The 19,323-nt window shown below is 33.8% G+C and overlaps 1 protein-coding gene across 1 annotated transcript in view; it reads left to right on the top strand.

The window, feature by feature from the left end:
* The window catches only part of LOC149562055 (uncharacterized), a 142,622-nt gene that overhangs the window by 25,961 nt on the left and 97,338 nt on the right, over positions 1 to 19,323 (top strand). Inside the window, exons 4-6 of the mRNA XM_089825596.1 lie at positions 257 to 357; positions 502 to 574; positions 718 to 856. Coding sequence (XP_089681722.1) covers positions 257 to 357; positions 502 to 574; positions 718 to 856 — 313 coding nt within the window. The remainder of the gene's footprint in view (positions 1 to 256; positions 358 to 501; positions 575 to 717; positions 857 to 19,323) is intronic.

Genomic DNA, 19,323 nt, shown 5'->3' with positions numbered 1-19,323 from the left:
CAAGGTGTTTCGGTGTGTTGTGTTGAACAAAGAATATTTAGGATAGTTTCTATTTATTTGTTTTTGAAAAAATCATTCTCATGTTTAGTATTATTAATCAATGAAACATCCTTTGCATGCAAGGTGTTTCAGTGTGTTGTGTTGAACAAAGAATATTCACAATTTAAAATGTGATAATGAAGGTTGGATACATGAAATTGAACTATTGTAATCCTTAAATATAAGACCACTAGAAGTGTTTGGTGTATGTCGATAGTTGTAGGAACCGTGGAAGGTGGAAGGCCCCCTACAAGGATAAAGACAGATCTGAAGAAACCAGTTGTCAATCTTGCTTGTCACCCACGTAGCCCACTCTTGGTAAATAGTTTATTGGATTTTTAGTCAGTACTTTGGATTCCAGGAATAATGTTTTTGCAAGTGCATAGATTATCAATTATTTTCTGTAAGAAGTTCCCTTTTTGGTTATAATATTGAACTCATAAGAAACTGGCGTGATGTCAGTATGTTGCATATGTAGATGGTTTGGTCAGAGCTTACAACATCCAGTCATTTACGGTTCATTATACCCTCCAGAGTAAGACAACTTTATTATCAGCTTTGTACATACTTTTGTTTAGTGTATCTGTCTTAAACATCATAATTCTTTTGCTAGAACTATTTAATTTGTTTAACATCTTAATTTTGGACATTCTTTGGAACTTGTTCAATGCTCTACAGTTGATAATTCTATAAAGCTGCTTGGTGCTGGAGCTTTTGCATTCCATTCAACTTTGGAGTGGGTTTTTGTTGGTGATAGATCTGGAGCTCTTCTAGCATGGGATGTCTCTGTGCCAGCCAGACCAAATATGATTGGAATGTAAGCATTATATAGTATCTGTTCAAAGTTTCAATTAAGGTGTGCAAGGTAGGATTTGCAATTTGTCCTTGTGGAAATAATGTGAGAATGATTCCTGTCTGTTTTATGTTAATGTACATCAGTTGGAGTCAGGTACTTACCAAAGTATGTTGATTGATAGCATTTGATAACACTAATGACCTTGAACAATAGTTATCGAAGATAAGTACTTTCCAGGATAGCAAATGTCTATTTGGAATTTGAACAAGTCCTACTTATGCTATATAAAAGCGTGTTTTATTTTTAACTCTTCCTAAAATGTTCTGGGGGTTTTTCTGACGGTTCTTGTTTTTCTTCTACTTGGAGTTGGCAACTATGGCTCATACAGAGAACTAAATTGCCAATGTTTCTTTTTCTTTGTGTCCTCGTCATTCATCCTGCAGACTTATAGAATTAACACCATAAGTTTTTGTTTTGTTTAGTCTGAATGTGTTTTACTTGGTTACATAGGTGCTCATTATCAATTTTATCATTAGGTCTGGCTGTTTGCTAGGCCATCACTCATGCATGCTCTAATTATAGAGAAGTAAATATGTTGTTGGCAACCATTTACATTCCTTTTGCATATAAAAATGCCACTATTTTGACAAATCATCACAGAAAAGATTTTCCTTAGATAATTCAATGATATGTCAATTAGTTTTCAGTTGAAATGCAGTTGAGCACATCAGTAAATTTACCTGTTCTGATCAATATGTGTTTTAAATCAATAATTTTCCAAGTTAAAATCTTCAAACCTATCGCATACTATGCAGAATGCATACAATGAATGATTTCATGTAAATCTTAGTTTTATGAAATATGCTTATGTTTGAGAAATCATTGGGCATATGAATCATTTTGAGCACTCACATAAAAATAAGTTACTTTTCATTTTCATCTTTTTAAAAGTGCAAAACCCTTAGTCCCTCTACTCTTAGACTCTATGATTATTTGTCTTGATGTGGAGGTAATGTGAGTATACTTAAATCTGCCAAAGGGGTGATTTGTTAATGTTTGATAGCTTCTGTCGGATGAACATATGTATAATTATATAATTATGTTATATATATATATATATATAAGAGAGAGAGAGAGAAATATATATATATATATATATATATATATATATATGATTAAATATATTATTAATTATCTGATTAACAAATAGACATGTCTCATGAAGGGACATGTCTATTTATTTACTTATTCTGAATATATATCTACAGAGGATGTTGCATTTGGAAAACACATACCAAAATAATGGCAATGCTGTTGCATTTGCAGCAGGGCCTTAGGAAATCTAACATGGTATTAGAGCTGCGTGAAGCTAGAAAAAGAGGGATATGTGAATTGGGTGCACAAAGGCTATTATGCTGCCACCTTTACAAAATTGCCTGCCTCTAGAATGGCTAGCGGCTTGACCATGCCACGACATTAAAGACATTGCATGTAAAATGTTTAACATAATAAAAAAGTCCAAGGGAGACTCTGTATTTGTAATGGTGTGTGTTCCCAACATAGAGCTGATCAGGAATGAAACAGTGAACGCTGAAGAAGAATGTGCACCAGAGAAAACTAGACAAGCAAGCTGTTGTTATTGAGAATCCAACCATGATGACTTGAGAGAGAGAAAGTGGTAATCAGACATCATCTTCGTGTAGAAGACCATTGTTCAGTGATTCACAACACTGCCATGAATGTCCGTGCGAACACATAACAATGTGTTATATGAAAGGAATGCTGGTTTGACCAAAGGTAGGATACTTATATTTTTAAGTTATTCATTTTCATCTTCTACAATTTGTAATCAGAAGTGAAGCTCAAATGTGCAGGTAGTTTAGGGAAAGCATTGCGTATCATGATAATGCATGATACTTATTTGATAGAATGCTTGAACAACAAGTAGAATATTGAAGAATGAAACAATTGGGTCGGTGGGTGGTAACTTACAATGAGAATGTTGATGAGTAAGAAAGTATAGATAAAATACAAAATGACAAAGATGTAACATGCATTTTAGAAGAGTGTTATTTGGATGAATGACGACATGCTAGTTGCTTGACAAAATTTCTCTTTGTGCTAAGAATCTTAACCAATGAGTGATTTAGCTTGCAGACATATGTTCAATAGAATGTTAGAGATTCTCTTAATAATAAGAAGACAAGCAACAGATATTTTTAACGATATGTCAAATTGTGTTGATCGTACATGCTATGCATAGATGAGGGACCCATTGTTACTGAGTTAATTAAATGGGAATATTTATATGGGATGATGCATAGAAGGAGTATAGGGTCTAATGATATAAATTCCCATCATTCCCGTGTATGATCGCAAATGACTACCAAGAGGACTAGAGGGTCCTAATGAAAAGAAAAGAAAAGGTAGGTACAATGAAGTTCATAGTAATATTATGAATTAATATTAATTGTTTATTTCCTATATAAGTTGGCGAAATTGATTATCTTAAATTATTTTATGTGGCATTGATAAGAAAATAATATGTTGAAAATATAGATCAAAATATATATAGAAAGATTGAATATATATGCATATTTGTCCAAAGAATATATTATATTGAAATGATCTTATTATGTAGAATTATTATCCCTGGGTATTATAGTAGTCTCTTTCTTATTTCTATATGAGCTATATACTTTGATCTTTCCTTTGAGAATGTTCTTGCGAAAAAAGAGGGAGATTGAGATCCAGAGGGAGGCTGACATTTCAGACAACCTTGGAAGAGAGGGAGTAGATAGAGGATATGATTCAGTCAACATTCGGTAATCTCGATCATATTGATTAAGAGGGAGTAAATCATGTTGTGGTGGATTCTCCTATAATCAATAAATTCTAGCAATCAAGAGGACAATGATTCATGAATATGCCTCATGACTATGTGATTTTAATGGGCCTACCCCTGTGTACGTCATGAGGAAGTGATGACTTCCAAATGATCATCACTCGTATTTGGAGAAGTTGCTGTAAGGTGACGATCTTACAATAACTTGTATTATGAGATCTTACAAATTGAGTATATGGTGAATGTTTTGCATCTCAACATTCTGGGAGGCCATTACTCAAAGAGTACTTGGTGAATATCATTGATATTCTGGGAGGTCAATACTCTTGATATCAGATGTGATATCAAACTTTATTTTGAGTAATTGGTGAATATCGTATGATATTCTTGGAGACTAGTACTTGTGATGTCAAATGTGATATCACACCTTACTTGAGTAATTGGTGAATATCATTGATATTCTGGGAGGCCAATACTCTTGATATCAAATGTGATGTCAAAACCTTTTGAGTACTTGGTAAATATCATTGATATTCTAGGAGGCCAATACTTGTGATACCAAATGCAATATCAAATGGTGGAAAACTTTTGAGGTATCAAATGATATATACTTAAAATTTGTAATTGTACTAATGGTGTAATATTTGTTTTTTTTTCATCTTCCCTAGCTAAGAGGGAATGTTAATGTTTGATAGCTTCTGTCAGATGAACATATGTATAATTATATAATTGAGCTATATATATATATATATATATATATATATATATATATATATATATATATGATTAAATATATTATTAATTATCTGATTAACAAATAAACATGTCTCATGAAGGGACATGTCTATTTATTTATTTAATTTGAATATATATCTAAAGAGGATGTTGCATTTGGAAAACATGTACCAAAATAATGGCAATGCTATTACATTTGCAGTAGGGCCTCAGGAAATTTAACATGATTGTAGACTCTCTATCTCGTGTTGCTTCAAATACATTAGGCAGATAATAGGACATCCAAAAAATTATGAAGAATATTTAGTACAAAAGGCAAGTTTAGGATTCTCTTTTTTTTTTGTGGGGGGGGGGGGGGGGCGACATTCAAGCATACGTACTTCGTGATGGCGGGATGTCAGGGCGAGTTTTCGGGACGCGGGGAAAATGGGTCTCATTTTCGGGATAGTGGGGGAATGGGGTAGGAAGGGGTGTTCTAAAGTATACATATAAAACTTGAAATGCTAGTTACGAAATGATGTTTTAGTAGTTCAGTAGAACATCCCAAATTAAAATACTTGAACGTAGTAAAATTGCAACATGAACTAGAACCATTGACATTCAACATAGTAATGTATTACATACCCAATAGTAACATTCAAAAATCAAAATTCAAATAGAAATTCAAGCACCCATCCCAACAACGGCATGGTTGCGGAATGGCGGCGGTGGGGGTGCTTGGGTATTCAAGTACCCAGTGCAGGATTGTCTCTAGGACGGGTACATCGAGGTTTGGGAGGGGGTGTGAGTCTTTGGGTTACATTGAATTAATTTGACCAAACAGTAGCATGGTGCTCGAATTGACAGCTTGAGTAAATGGATGAAATTTTGACTTAGCCAAAGAGAAAATGCTAGCTGGGAAAGGCTGTATGCTAGAGTTTAAGGCCTCAAACTTTATAACAAGAGTCATACTAGTAGAGCCACATTATGAAGCACTGGCCTACCACTATGAAGAAAATTTGTCTTTCATATACGGGAAAAACAACAAAGCCAATTAGAAGATAAATAGATGATGGGAATATCATGCTCGAGTAAAGTTTTCCTATAATCAATGACTTGTTACATATAATCAGCTTATCATGCTCACATTTCTTTCAATTGAGCCATTGCAACTCATAACCCATCCTAGCATGAATTGTACTCCATTAAGTTCAATTATAAGCTTCGAAGTATGATGCAAAATTGAGTAGTGCAAAAAATTTGGTTTCAAACTATATAGCTCTAAACAGGAATGAAGAAAGTAGCAGTAGCTGACCATATTTGATAGTCTATGGAATTTAAGGCACTCAAGTAGCTAGAGGCTTAGAGCCTTGCTAATCCATGCAGTTGTCATGTATGCCTCATCCTTCATAGAAAACATATAGGACATTTTATCTTTTGAAGGAGCATCCCTTTGATTCTGAAATGAGGGATTAGCAAATGAGATGTCTTGAGTAACGTGGATCGTTTTTTGCAAATGTACTATCACAGCCATTGTAATTGATGTGTTCCAAATGCGGATTTTGATCTCATATAAATATGAGAGGAGGAGACATGTCTGTGTAATCACCATTTAATAATGTTATATTAACATAAATAATAATATGTATAACAATATATATATATTATATATAATATATTTATAATATAGTATATATATTATATACTATTATATACAATAATATTATTTAACATCAATAAGTATATATAGGAAATGATGATTTACCAATAACAATAATGTATCTCAGATCGAACCAATCCAATTGAAGCTACAACCTTAACACTCGCTCTTAGCTAGAGAGGATTTGTAGAACACATTATGCTCTCAAATATATGAAGAGATATCGTCTTAATATGATATTCTTGGAATGAGATATTTAAGGATATCAAAATATATTTGTCAATTTACATGTTATCTTTCAATATAATCTGAAGTATGATTCAACAAGAAATATCAATCATATGATATACATCATACTTATATTCTTTTGATATATGCATTGACATCAATAAGAGATGTCTATCAAGAGAATAAGTTCTTTGATTTCTGGCTCCTCGGGTCAATTAAGTCGATCAAATTAACAAAAATCACAATGTCATGAACTCTATCATGACAAGTATTATGATCTCTGGCACTCTAGGACAACAACTTAATGAAGTTTGTCATGATACATTTGTTATCATGACTTTCAGCACTTTGTGACAACTTAATGAAGTCTGTCATGATAAAAGGTCTACCATTTATAAGGTCGTCATCTTACAACAGCTACCTTTTGTTTATATATGTCAGTGAAAGATCGTCACCATTCATTACATATCATATGCAAAATAGTGATCACCATGAACCAAGTTAGAGGGTGGTACAAAGGCTTTTACCTCAATTCTCTCTGACAAAGAAGAATGCATTACAAGGAATTTCATGTCGAACTTCTCCTCATAGAGAAGATATCATCCACAAAGGATTGCACCTCAAAAATCTCCCTTTGAACAATGATCTTGGGAAGTTAGGTCCTGTTGTTACTCCCTTTAAGGCTCTCTTCCCCCAAGGATGTCTGTTGAATTCCCTTTGAATCTAATATTAATCTTTCAACCTTCAGGGGACAAGTTATTACTTCCTTGTGATGTACACATGAGTAGGCCCATCACAATCATGTAGTCATACATAGGAATGTTAGACTTTGTCTAAGTATCAATTTTTTTAGCTCCTTGTATACGGTTGTCTTTGATGAAGTATTGAACTCTCTCTTGATATGAATGGATACTCATAATCTCAATCATCAAAGATATTCACTTTAACTATCCAAATCATCAGATGACTAATAAATTCTAGATCTAAACTTCTTTCGAGTTACTACCATAAGATTGAAATTGCACAATATTTGGTAGCATGTGTAAAGTACCAAACTGCTTTTTCATGCAAGATCATCCCTAAAAAATAAATAAAAAATCAAGGCAAATAACTCTTATAACACGTATAGAATTACAACTAGGAGAGGGACTGCAATGAGTAGATAAATGCAAAAGATAAGAATACTTATCTATTCCTATCTACACATTTCCTTTCTAAAGATTTCAAGTGGTAATGAAACATTGTTTATTATATTTACCCCCTACAACGTGATATTCCCACTCTTATGCCGTCAAACAATTTTGCATTATATTCAAGGTCTACACAAAAGTCTTGGCTTTCTAGAATACCCAATGTATGACTTGGTGATCCCAATGATCAAAGTATTATTGTGAATGATATTGTTGGTACAATATCTTGAGTATATTCATGCTTGAAAAGGTTGTATTTGTACATGAATGACTCTCTTATGCAAATGTACTTGTTTGATTTCATAGTAACATGAGTGAAAATAATAGAAGATAATATGCTTCCCTTCTAAAGCTTCAAGTCTACGTAGTATCAACATCTTGTCCTCTTTGTCCAAGGTTGCCTCTAATGGACTGTCAAACTCCCTCTGATTCTCAATAAAATTCTTAGAGGAAAAGATTAAGGCACATGGCTAGTATAGAAATAACAATGTTAACATTAATTAGAATGTTAGTAATTTAACTCATGCTTATTACTGACAATAGTGTAAATGATAGTAACACAACTCTTTATTTTGTATTTTTCAATAATGGAAATAAGATAACAAAATACTTAATTTGCTACTTATCATACTCTGATAATAGATCTCACAACCATCAAATTATTCAATCTCATTTTTAATTAAAATGTCATCATTTCCTAGTACATCATGTTTATTTATTTACTTTGCATATAAATAGATACCATTCACAAAAATTAATATTCATGCCTTCCTTATAAATAATCTTCCTTAAATAAATAAATAATCTTCCTTAATAAAACATTCATAAAGTAATAAATTAGAATGTTCCCCTACATTTTTACATTCCTTAGTAATTGTGGAACATTCGTACCTAAATAGGTGCTCGAACTTTGTGCTTGGTGGGACACTGTCTTCTATTAATGTGATGCTCTTCCAATTCACTTCATATTTATCTATGTTTAGCTCTAAGGATATACGATCTGCGGTCTGCGATAATGCTCTGGTTTTCTTATTATATATAGTTGAACTTGTGTCTCGTTTTATTTGAAATTGTATCTCTTCTTAGTAAAGTTATCTAATAACCAAGCGTCACCAATTTGCCTTGCAAGCCAGTTATAACTTATTTATGTGGTATCCAGGTGGACTGTGGTAGTAGGGTGCAATGGCGTTTGAGATGGCATGAGTCCGAGTGGAGCCTTAAATTAGGTGCCATTTTAGATAGGATTTCAGTCGTATATTTTGGTTCTTTATCTCTGAGCTTATATTCCATGTCATTTCTATTATGATATTGAGGCATACTCTGACACTGAGATAAGGTTTTGTGATCTCGAAAGAAGTCATTTGATGTGAAATGCTACATGTAAGCGATGCAGGCATGAGTAAATTCTATCAAGATGCTAGTTCCATCGCTCAATTTTATCTCATGTCATTACAGGCATACACCATTAGTCTTAATTGATTTTTTCAATAATCCATTTGATATTATTACTTTTAGAGTACGATTGCACCCATACTGTTGATCACTTAAGTTACTAAGATTGCTGTGTATTTGTTTGAGGATTTTCTCAAGATGCAATCACAAATTGTATAACTCTCATAGACATATAACTTCCCTATCAAAACTTGGTCATCACTGAAAATAGAAACATAAGTATTATCAATTTTGCTTCCATCTAAATGCCTTTTGGTCTTCTCTCTCACTATGGTATCCATGATGCTTATGCGTCGGGCCTTCACCATAGTTTTTACTGGTCTTAGTGGCACTCCTTACAAATATCTTATTATTAAATACGCCATATTGACTGTAATATCTTTTCCCTCCCTGAATCTCAGATGGTCTGATTCCAAACTGTCGATGCCAGAAGTGGATTGTATGCCACCTGTACTTAAGCCATCTCTCTGTCTGCATTCATCATACTCTTAATGTCATCCCCCAGCATCTTTGGTATATACTATATGATATGTATATTGTTTTCTAATATATATATTATCCTCCATGATAAGTATATTATCTTGTCATTGAAGCATTACCCTCTATGCTATCTATAACATACTTCTTCTGCGACATATTATTCACTACTTACCATATCCTACAATCACTGTCTATATGTCCTCTAATCTCATTGCAATTGCCTATTGCAACCTATGTTTTTCTAGCAATAAATTCCTTACTTCCTCCATGAGTTATTTCTCCATTGTATTGCTTGCTGTAGATACAATTTCAACTTTGCGTGAAGCTTCTATTCTCTTTTTGTTTTCCTGTGATATCGTGTGAAACAACTTCAGTCACATTGGAGTTATATCCTTGAGATGAATGCGTTGGCAACATATCTTTGCATGGATGCTGAGTACAATATAATGATTGGATAATTTATATTTCTCCTCCATGTGTAACTGTATCTTCCTTTGGCTGTGCCAGCATTTCTTAATATCATCAATACTGGAATCCGAATTCCCAATCTGTCTCTTGTTATATATATATATAAGATATGGATTCTTCAGTGTAGGAAATTTATTGTTTATGATATCTGCCCCAGGTGCAATTTTCTGAATGGCAGGTGAGAATGTTGAAAGTTATATGCTAAGTCCTCCTGTTATCTTGTCACTCTCTTGGCATTAGACCACGACAATCCTTAGGTGTCTTGTAATTTCGCCCATTACTCATTGTGTCATCCAGATGTGTTGCTTTCTAGTTTTCATACGTTTACAGTTTGGCTCTGATACCATGTTGAGTAACATGGATTGTTTTCTGCAAATGTACTATCATGACCATTGTAATTGATGTGTTCCAAATGCAGATTTGGATCTCATATAAATATGAGAGGAGGAGACATGTCTCATGAAGAGACATGTCTCTATGGTGTAATCATTGTTTAATAATGTTATATTAACATAAATAATAATAATATGTATAACAATATATATATATATATATATATATATATATATATATAATATAATATAATATATATTATATACTATTATATACAATAATATTATTTAACATGGATAAGTATAGGAAATGATGATCTACCAATAGCAATAATGTATCTCAGATCGAACCAATCCGACTGAAGCTACAATCTTAACAAGATGGGGAATTATGAATGCTTTTGAACTGCTATTTGCAAGAAAATAAATCAGCAGAGTATGGCTGCTTTCCTGTGCACTGTGCCTAATGGGATATGACAGTTATCTTAATTTCTCTTGGACTGCCTTATGGTAGGTGCAACTCTGAGAAATTCAGTCACTCAGAAACTCCAATATAGGGGCAATAGTTTTTGTCTAGTGACTATCCACCAAAAGTAGCATCCCTTCTGTTCTTTGCATATTGCCATGTGTTTATACAACTAAATGACAGATCCACAAACAAGGGATTAATAAAGGAGAAGTTTACTGTATAAAGACCTATGTTCCCCCGAGTTTCTGGGACTTGGGAGGGGAGGGGGGCGGAAATCTGAAATTTCAAATATTTACATGAATTCAGAATTATATAACATTGTTACATTCATCATTACCACATAATAACATTTATAAATCTAAAATAATTGATAATTGATCATTATAAAACATAGCATCAAATGAATCAAATGAATCAAATGAGAGTTCGGATTTCAATTTCATGCATTCATAATAATTTCCATTGCACTCAGCTGATGGAAATTTTGCCAATTGTTTCATCTTGCAGTTTTGAAAGTTGTTTTGAGTATGCAGATTGTACATATGATAGCATATACTGTTGATTCAAGTTTAATGGTAATGATATATAGGAAAGTATATTGACAATTCACTAAATATCCATGATAAGAGCTGATTCACATAATAGAACTAAACTGAGTATTTTCTTTACATTCTTTACATTCCAGTAATAGCAGAGAATTTTCAGAAATCTGTTTTAGACTAAATACCATTAAAATCTGCTAAAGTTAGATGCAACCAACAGAAATATTTACTGACCTTAGAGCAGAGTATCAACATATTTACTCATGCTCAGGGTTGTGTTGAGTTGTGGGGCCCATGTTAGGTTATTTTAATTTTTTTGCAAATATCTATAAAAAATATCATGAAATAAAGCTACATCTGCTTGAAACAGCTGTCAGATGGGGAACAGTCAATGGTTTACAAAACATCCATCGACTGTTTTTAAGTTTCTGGTACGGTTTCTGAAAATTTTGTTTCATCACGAATGGCTTGTAAACATTTCCAGCGGACCCCCTTCTCTAAAACTGTTTCCTTTTCCAAAACAGGTGCATTTAGTGTGGAAACATGTTTCTGGGTACACTGATAAAGACTTTTAAACTACTCACTGTATGGGATTTTTGTTTTGTCAAAGTTGAGCTGACATGTTAGCTCTACCCTAATAGGACTTAGCTTGACCACATCCAATTTGCAGTTTGGAGTTTGTCACTGAGGATATGACTAACTCAAGAGAAAGCTAAGTATCAAGTTTCGATGGATTTTGTCATGAGAATTTGAATTGTAGAGAATATAGAAAACTCTGAAAAGGAATTGCCATAAAATTCATGTGTATACTTTTAAGTTAGGGTTTTACATTTTTTTCTTCTAGAAAACACTTCTTAGTCTGTGTAAAAGCACATCCTATCTCTGCTTTTATTAGGTATTGTTCATGTATCAATATTTCTGGTGTTTCTATTTTTGATTGATTTAGGTCTTATTTAGGTGTTCAAGATGCAATCAGTGGAGTATTTTTTTCAATATTGTAGAATAATTAATATCAGACTGGCATGAAATTGTGGGAAAAGTAGACTAGATTTTTGCAATTTGAAGGTGAGATTATATTTTGTAGAACGGATCAGGAATTTTTGAGATAGAACCTCTTAGGCCTAAATTTGTAACAAGCTAATTCCTTGGCAAGAATAAAATTTGGCTAAAAACTGAAGCCATTGCTGGGGCATTTTTACCTCCCAACCACAAATCTACTATTGATCCACCTTGCACACTTCCTACTCAAAGTATGATCCATCTGAATCTGGTGTACGATCCTACATAACTCTAGTCGGTCATATCCTATAGCTACTTCTAACTAGTGTGACCGCTGACTAGGAATGTATCTGGAACAATATGAACTGATTAATATTAACATAGCTTAGCATACCTTGGCCAATGTTTTAAGATGCACACACATACAAAATGTGTATTCTAGTTCTTCGTCCTAATCAACTTGGTTCCACTTCTCAATTGAAATTCTAGTATCCAATTCCATTCACATAAGACTTGACTTATCTAGTACTGATCATTCACTCTTGATGTACAAAACAGAAATGAGGTTCATAAACATTCACTTAATTTATATACCAGTAACATTGATCCTTCATTCTGGGCTATCACATGAACAAGGACTATGGTTTACAACTCTTACAATGAGACTTTTAGGAATATAAGCTTAAAACCATACCACTTCCACAGTATTTCATATCATAGTTGTCCATTGTAACCAACATTATTTGTCTATTGGTTTTGGTTGTTAACAAACTAATTAACATGGGATTAGACTTCAATCATAGTCTTATTCTTGAATGGTAACACTAAATGGGTTGCATAGTGTTAATAGCCACTCTTGCACTTCATGCTCTCATGGAAGTGCTGCTATCTCTGCATTTTCATGCTTGCAGTTGCCGGTAAGTGCTGCCTTGCCACAATTCTCTACACTCCAAATATTTTCACTAGTCAAATACAAGTATATAATGAGCAATAGTTGTGCAATTAATTATCCACCCATGATTACGAGTTCACTCAGTGACTGAGTCCATAGATTGTAGTAATGATTTAGTCAAGTTTATAGGTGAGAACAATTCTGCTCTCACCTTACAGCAAACAAATTCTTGAATTTTCAGAACAGAACTGAAGTAGCGGTTCATTCTTATGAACATGACCCTACAAGTGGATAGAAAACTTAAAGTTGTTCCTATGTTCCATTGACAGCCTGGAATGTTATCCTTTTTGCTGCTATAAACTTATTAATCCTTACAATGAGTTTAGTTTATAGTTGAATCTAAACTTTTCTTTTGGAATGTAAGTGTTTTCCAAACCTTCACTAAAAGTTTGTCAGTATCTTTGACAATCAAGAATGATTCTTGCAAGTATTCAGAACTATTTATTGGTAATGTTGACCTGATACAACACCCTCCTGCTTCATTCTTGATTTATAAGATAAAGGACAACACCTCTCTTCTACGGTTTCTTATTGCAGTTAACTTAGCATTACTTCTCTAGTTTTTGTAAATTTCTCCTAGTGACAATATCTACCAGCACACAACCTTACAGGAACTAGCTGGCATACGGAAAAATAGGAAGAATTGAGACTGCAATGTCAACAATTCACATGCTTGTGATTTTTTTCTTTCTGAATTTGAGGTTTATGTTCAGCCTTGAATGGCCTCTCTTTGCAGCATCCCTTACTATATTACTTCTAGCAACAGTCCCATCTCTACACCTGTGCTTGATGTCTCTTTTCTGTCACCACGAGTCCTCCTTTCTTTTTGTTTTTCTGGTATATCAGTCCCTCTTTCCCTTGTGTGCATGTCTTAGTAATGAATGTTATCATTCATTTTCAACTTTTCTGATGCATGCAACTTTTTTCTCGTGGACTTATTGCATTTCATCCGAATGATTTTGCAGTTCCTTTCCCACCTTTGGTTTTGAGTTCCATTTCATTTCAAATAGGCTGTGATAACCCAAAAAATATGAGGCAGCTGCTGAAATTGCATCCAATTCATTCGGTTCTCATTTCCTTACATGTAGCTGTGAGTTTACTAAGAATAGGAGGTGGTGCGCTCCACACCACTCTACCATGTTGTGGCCTTAGATATTTGCAATCTTCAATTTTGCTTCAGAATTTCCAAGGAAGATGACATTCATCATTCATTTGGTTGAATTTTCTATTATATACCTTCACATACTCCATATCATGGTTTAGGAGATTTATATTCATATACGCCTCATAAGATTACCTTATGGAATTTGATTTCCATATCCAAAATAAGAAATTACTTTAGCTATTTAGATTTCCTTTAATGTGTCAAAATATCATGATGTGGCTCAAAGATTTACTTGCATTACTTTAACACTTCCCAAAATGGAATTTTGTTTCCATTAGAACAATTAAATATAATGTTTTAAAATAATGAAATTAACTCATATGCTTATAATGTATATGATCAAATCTCACACACACACACAAATAAGAGTATACATTCTGAAAGTTATCATCTTAAACCACAATAAGGAAAATAGATCAAGCAAAGTCTACATCTAAGACATAAGATCTGAAGCAAAAACAGGTCACTATCAACTTGGCTAACTGACAAGGTAAAGCCAAATTTGAAACCTAGTCCAACCTATATATCCTATGCTTGCATCAACCTAGCTAATACTTACCAGTTCCGAGACTTAGATAGCTTAAGATCATGAGCATGTTTGCATCCCCGTTTTTCTTTGATACTTTCCACCCTTTCTTTGGAGGATGTTCAATCCCTGCGACCACTCGGTTAAAGAAAGGTAGTTCCTAATCACCATCTCAAACATAATATAAATGACATAGATGAATTTCATAATTCAAAATAAGCACGTGACATCATATTATTCCTCTCATAATTTGAACCATTGTTCCATGATAAATAGGAAAGGTAAACTGAGATTAAACATATTGGCAATGTTCCAAAACTCATGGCAAGTTGTCCAAGTAGTGTGGATCAACAAGCGTTGTACTGCTAGACAAGTTTTCATGACTCATCGTTATGAATCGACAGGTCATAGCCATGACCTGCGTGAATTGCCATGATTCAGAGAGTAATTCCATGGCTCATCAAGTCTGTGGTCTATGACTTGGCCGGCAGCAACAATGAGCTATTTTTGTAAAAAACACCAAAAAAAATTAAAAAATTGTTGCCTTCTTTTTTTTACATATCTTTTCTATTTTGCGCTAAAAGGTGATCTAATTGCTTGTTATAAGAAGAAGAGAGGAAAAGTGAGAGCCTTTGTAGGAGGAAGACAGACTACTTTGAGGCCGAGGTTGATCTAGAGCTTGAGCCATAGATTTGTTTTTGTTTACACATCTGTTTGGGAACATTTGGTGTCATGGATTTCATGGATTTTATATACATTTGACAATATTAATAATTCTGCATATCTATGTTTTCTATTTCCTTAAGCTGCAATTTACGTTTTTACTTATGTGATGGATGTATGTTTATGTATGTGATAAATTAGCTTCTATTTGATGATGTTATTGAAGAACACAGGTTTACTAGGAGGGGGAGGGGGTGAATTAGTAGTAATCAAAACTTTGTTTTTAATGCAATTTCCAACCTTATACAATTACTTGAAACAGTATTGTCAAATTAAGACATCAAGCGAAGAATACAAAAGAAGCACCATGATACCAAAGACACAACACAGAAATGACATGGAAACCCAACAGGGAAAAACCATGGTGAGAAATGCTGTTAGGATCTACCATCCTAATCCAGCCTCATGAATCTTTTATCTGATTACAACTTTAAGGGCTTCAACCATATGGAGCAGCAACCCCCCTTGGTTAAGAGCATCAACTCTTTTGCAACAGAAATATCAACCATACAATCTGAACTTAAACTCAACACCTTAACATGAGCACCGACTCTACAACATTCAGGGCTTTAACCCACTTAAGTCTTCAAGCTATTTAAAGTTTTGATACAATGAAGGGATTGTCAAATTCAACAAGTTTTCAGTCAGAATTCAATATGCATAACCTATAACCTGCAATGATCAATATACTTCAAATTTTCAATTCACTTCCTCTTATACTGCAGATGACTGTATATATGAGTAACTACTTCAAACTCATCAGAACATTTGTTCATTTCTCCAATTCAATTCTGTTCTGAGAGAGAAATGTTTTAACATAAATAGTGCAGTATACTTTCAATTGTTTAAAGAACATATTTCTGCAAATTTAGTATCTGCGATCCAGTTATAAAATACTTTGTTGACATCGAACTCTTGGAAATAAACTGAATTGGATGTAGAGAAACAAGTTAATATATACATATGTGCGTGTGTGCGTGCGTGTATCACCCATAGTAACACGCGATGTGTCCCCCCACTTTTTGCCCCACATTTTGGAGACGGGGGACGCACCAGGGACTTGGAGACTCCATCCCCCCATCCTGAGCGCCACCTTTGCCGAGGATGGGGAGATGTCCTAGTGTTGACTATTTGCTGATTTGACTATTTATGTTCAATGTTCGATATTCCAATTCAGTACAATGTTCAATTATATACTCTTTTACATCTTTATGCCTTATATTGCAATACATCTTTTGATAACTAGCATTTTGTACCATATGTATAGTATCTACTATATACAACCCCACCTGCCCCTTGTCAGTGCCCCCTCGCTGTCCCGTTGGCGTCCCCAAACTTGTTGAAGTATAGCATTTGTCGAAGTGATATACTCATTACATTGAGTATTTGTATTCATGATTTATATGAACATTGTTTTATGTCTCATATTATTGATAAGAATATATATGTGTGTGTCTATTTATTTATAAATGACTTTAACTAATCAGGCTCTTATAATCAGAAGAGGCTATTATGTTATGGAGTTCCTCAATGTAATTGTCTTACCACTGTAATCACCTAAAAATGGTCATCTAGACTATTAGCCCCCTTTTCAGCGTTTTGGCTAATTTAATTTAATCATTTACCTAGACCAAATTGCTAATAATCAATTTATTTGATTATAACCTATAGTTTGACTATGCTATCCTAAATTCATTATTTGATTAAAAGAACATGTCCCCTTTTAATTAAATAAAAGACCTCATTCTTCTAACCCACTTAAAGTGCACACATAAAGTCCTTTTTCTATTTTTACAATTAAAAGAAAAGGCTTGTGAGACTTTTGTCTTATGTGACAAGTCAACTTATATTCTATTGGTTGACTTGTGTGTGCACATGGATTACTCCTATTTTCGAATTCCACCGTTGATCATCCACCATCTTCATCTTGATCTCTACCGTCCATATATCTTTAAAAGGGAGAGAGCTTTCCCCCTCAAAGGGGAGTCCATCTTTTTTGAATATTGTCATGCTGCAGGTTTTCTAATAGGTTTCTTTGGAGCTTTGTGGAGAACTTCTCATTTCTTGTCTCATTCTCTCATTCCATCATATTAGCATAAGATCATATGGCGTTCTTAGCATAGTTGCATGTTAGTTTAGCTTTGATTTCTTGCAATAATCTCACATAGCTTAATATTTGGTTTTGTAATACTCTCATTCATGCTTAGCATAGCTGCATTTTGCATTATCATCTTAGCTTAGTTTCCATACTTACATTGCATTCTTGAGGGATTCCTTGAAGATATTGGCACTCTTGCTCTTGTCTCAAAGAACCTCCCATTGCATGGTTTACTAGCAAGAAGTGTATTTTTAAAGCTTGGCTGAGAGCCTTCATGCTTGAATACTAGCTTTTTGCACTCCGTGGATAGGGAGCTCTAAGCCGGCATCTAAGCATTCCAACTCATGGAATCGTTTGGATAGAAGGGTTTAGAATGTGACACATTTCTAGTGTACATTTTTGGCGCCCACCGTGGGGCTTGAATTAAGTTTTTAGCTCCATTTGCTTTTATTTTTCATCTCTGGTTTTTTTACAGCAGCATATTGGATCTAATCAAGTGCTTTTGTAGAATTATCACTTGGATTTTAAGGCCAAACCATAAGTAGATTAGTTTGAAGGCCAAAAATCTAGTTGGTTTAAAGATTTGATCATATCTTTTAAACCATTTGGATTTTGGTTCTGAATTTTTTTTTGTAGGTTAAGTATGTGTTCAAAATGTCTCAGTTTGATTTTCAGAGAATTTTGACATGATTTGCGGGAGTTATGATTTTTTCTTTATTTTTCATAAAAAGCCGTTTCTGATCGCAAATCAGCGCATTTTTCGGAAAAACTTACATTTTCAGAAAGGTTTTTGAATTCTAATGGGGGTTCTTTCTTTGTGTTTTAAATTTTGAGGTCGTATTAAAGATCAAAAACTCGATTTGGTAAATTTGGTCTATTTTGACAAAATCGGTCTCTAGGGAGCAAATCAAGAGATTTTTTTAAATTTCTTACATTTTTGGAAAGCTCTCTGATTTTTAGTAGGGGTCTTTTCTTTTCATTTCTATTTTTGGATCAGAAATCATAGCAAACAAGTCCAATCTTGTTGACTAGGTCAAAATCAAAGAGTAAAAATGAGAGCATTTGTGATTAACTTGCACTTTCTTTGCATGCACTTGGTTGGAAGATAAATTGGATTTTTGAGGCAACTAACCACTTTTTATGGCAGATTTTTATGTTATTTCACACTAACTTTTGGTGCTAACAAGTTGTGATTACAGGTTGCCATCCTTATGAAAAAAATTGAAACATTGCATAAAAAGAACGCATGTCAAAGCTTCAAATGCGCAAGGGCTACTAACATTGTTTGTAGGGCTTCCCAAAGCATAAAAACCCAAAATTTCTTGCTTTTGTGTTTTCATGTGTGGCATTGACTAATTGTTCATTTTTCATAGGCACATAAAACTTGTGATTGGAGTCTTTTGGTAATAGTAGAGTATGCTCTTCACCTTTGTGGTGAATCAGAAATCTTGACTTGCCATTTGGTTTCAAAAGCAAGGGGTAACTGAATTTTCCTAGTGTGTTTGGGAGAAAATGATTGGAATAGGAGAGTATGCTCTTCACCCTTTTGGTGAATCAGAAATCTTGACTTTTGAAAGTTGATCCACTCTTTGTATAGTTAGAATCCTTTAGAGGGCCTGCTCTCGGACAACTTGAGAGGAACTAC

The sequence above is a fragment of the Cupressus sempervirens genome, chromosome 4 (assembly GCF_028749045.1).
Source record: "Cupressus sempervirens isolate cs-2001-9-10 chromosome 4, ASM2874904v1, whole genome shotgun sequence".
Taxonomy (NCBI): Eukaryota; Viridiplantae; Streptophyta; class Pinopsida; order Cupressales; family Cupressaceae; genus Cupressus; species Cupressus sempervirens.
The sequence above is the reverse complement of the archived record's forward strand: the minus strand, read 5'-3'. Positions and strand labels throughout refer to the sequence as shown.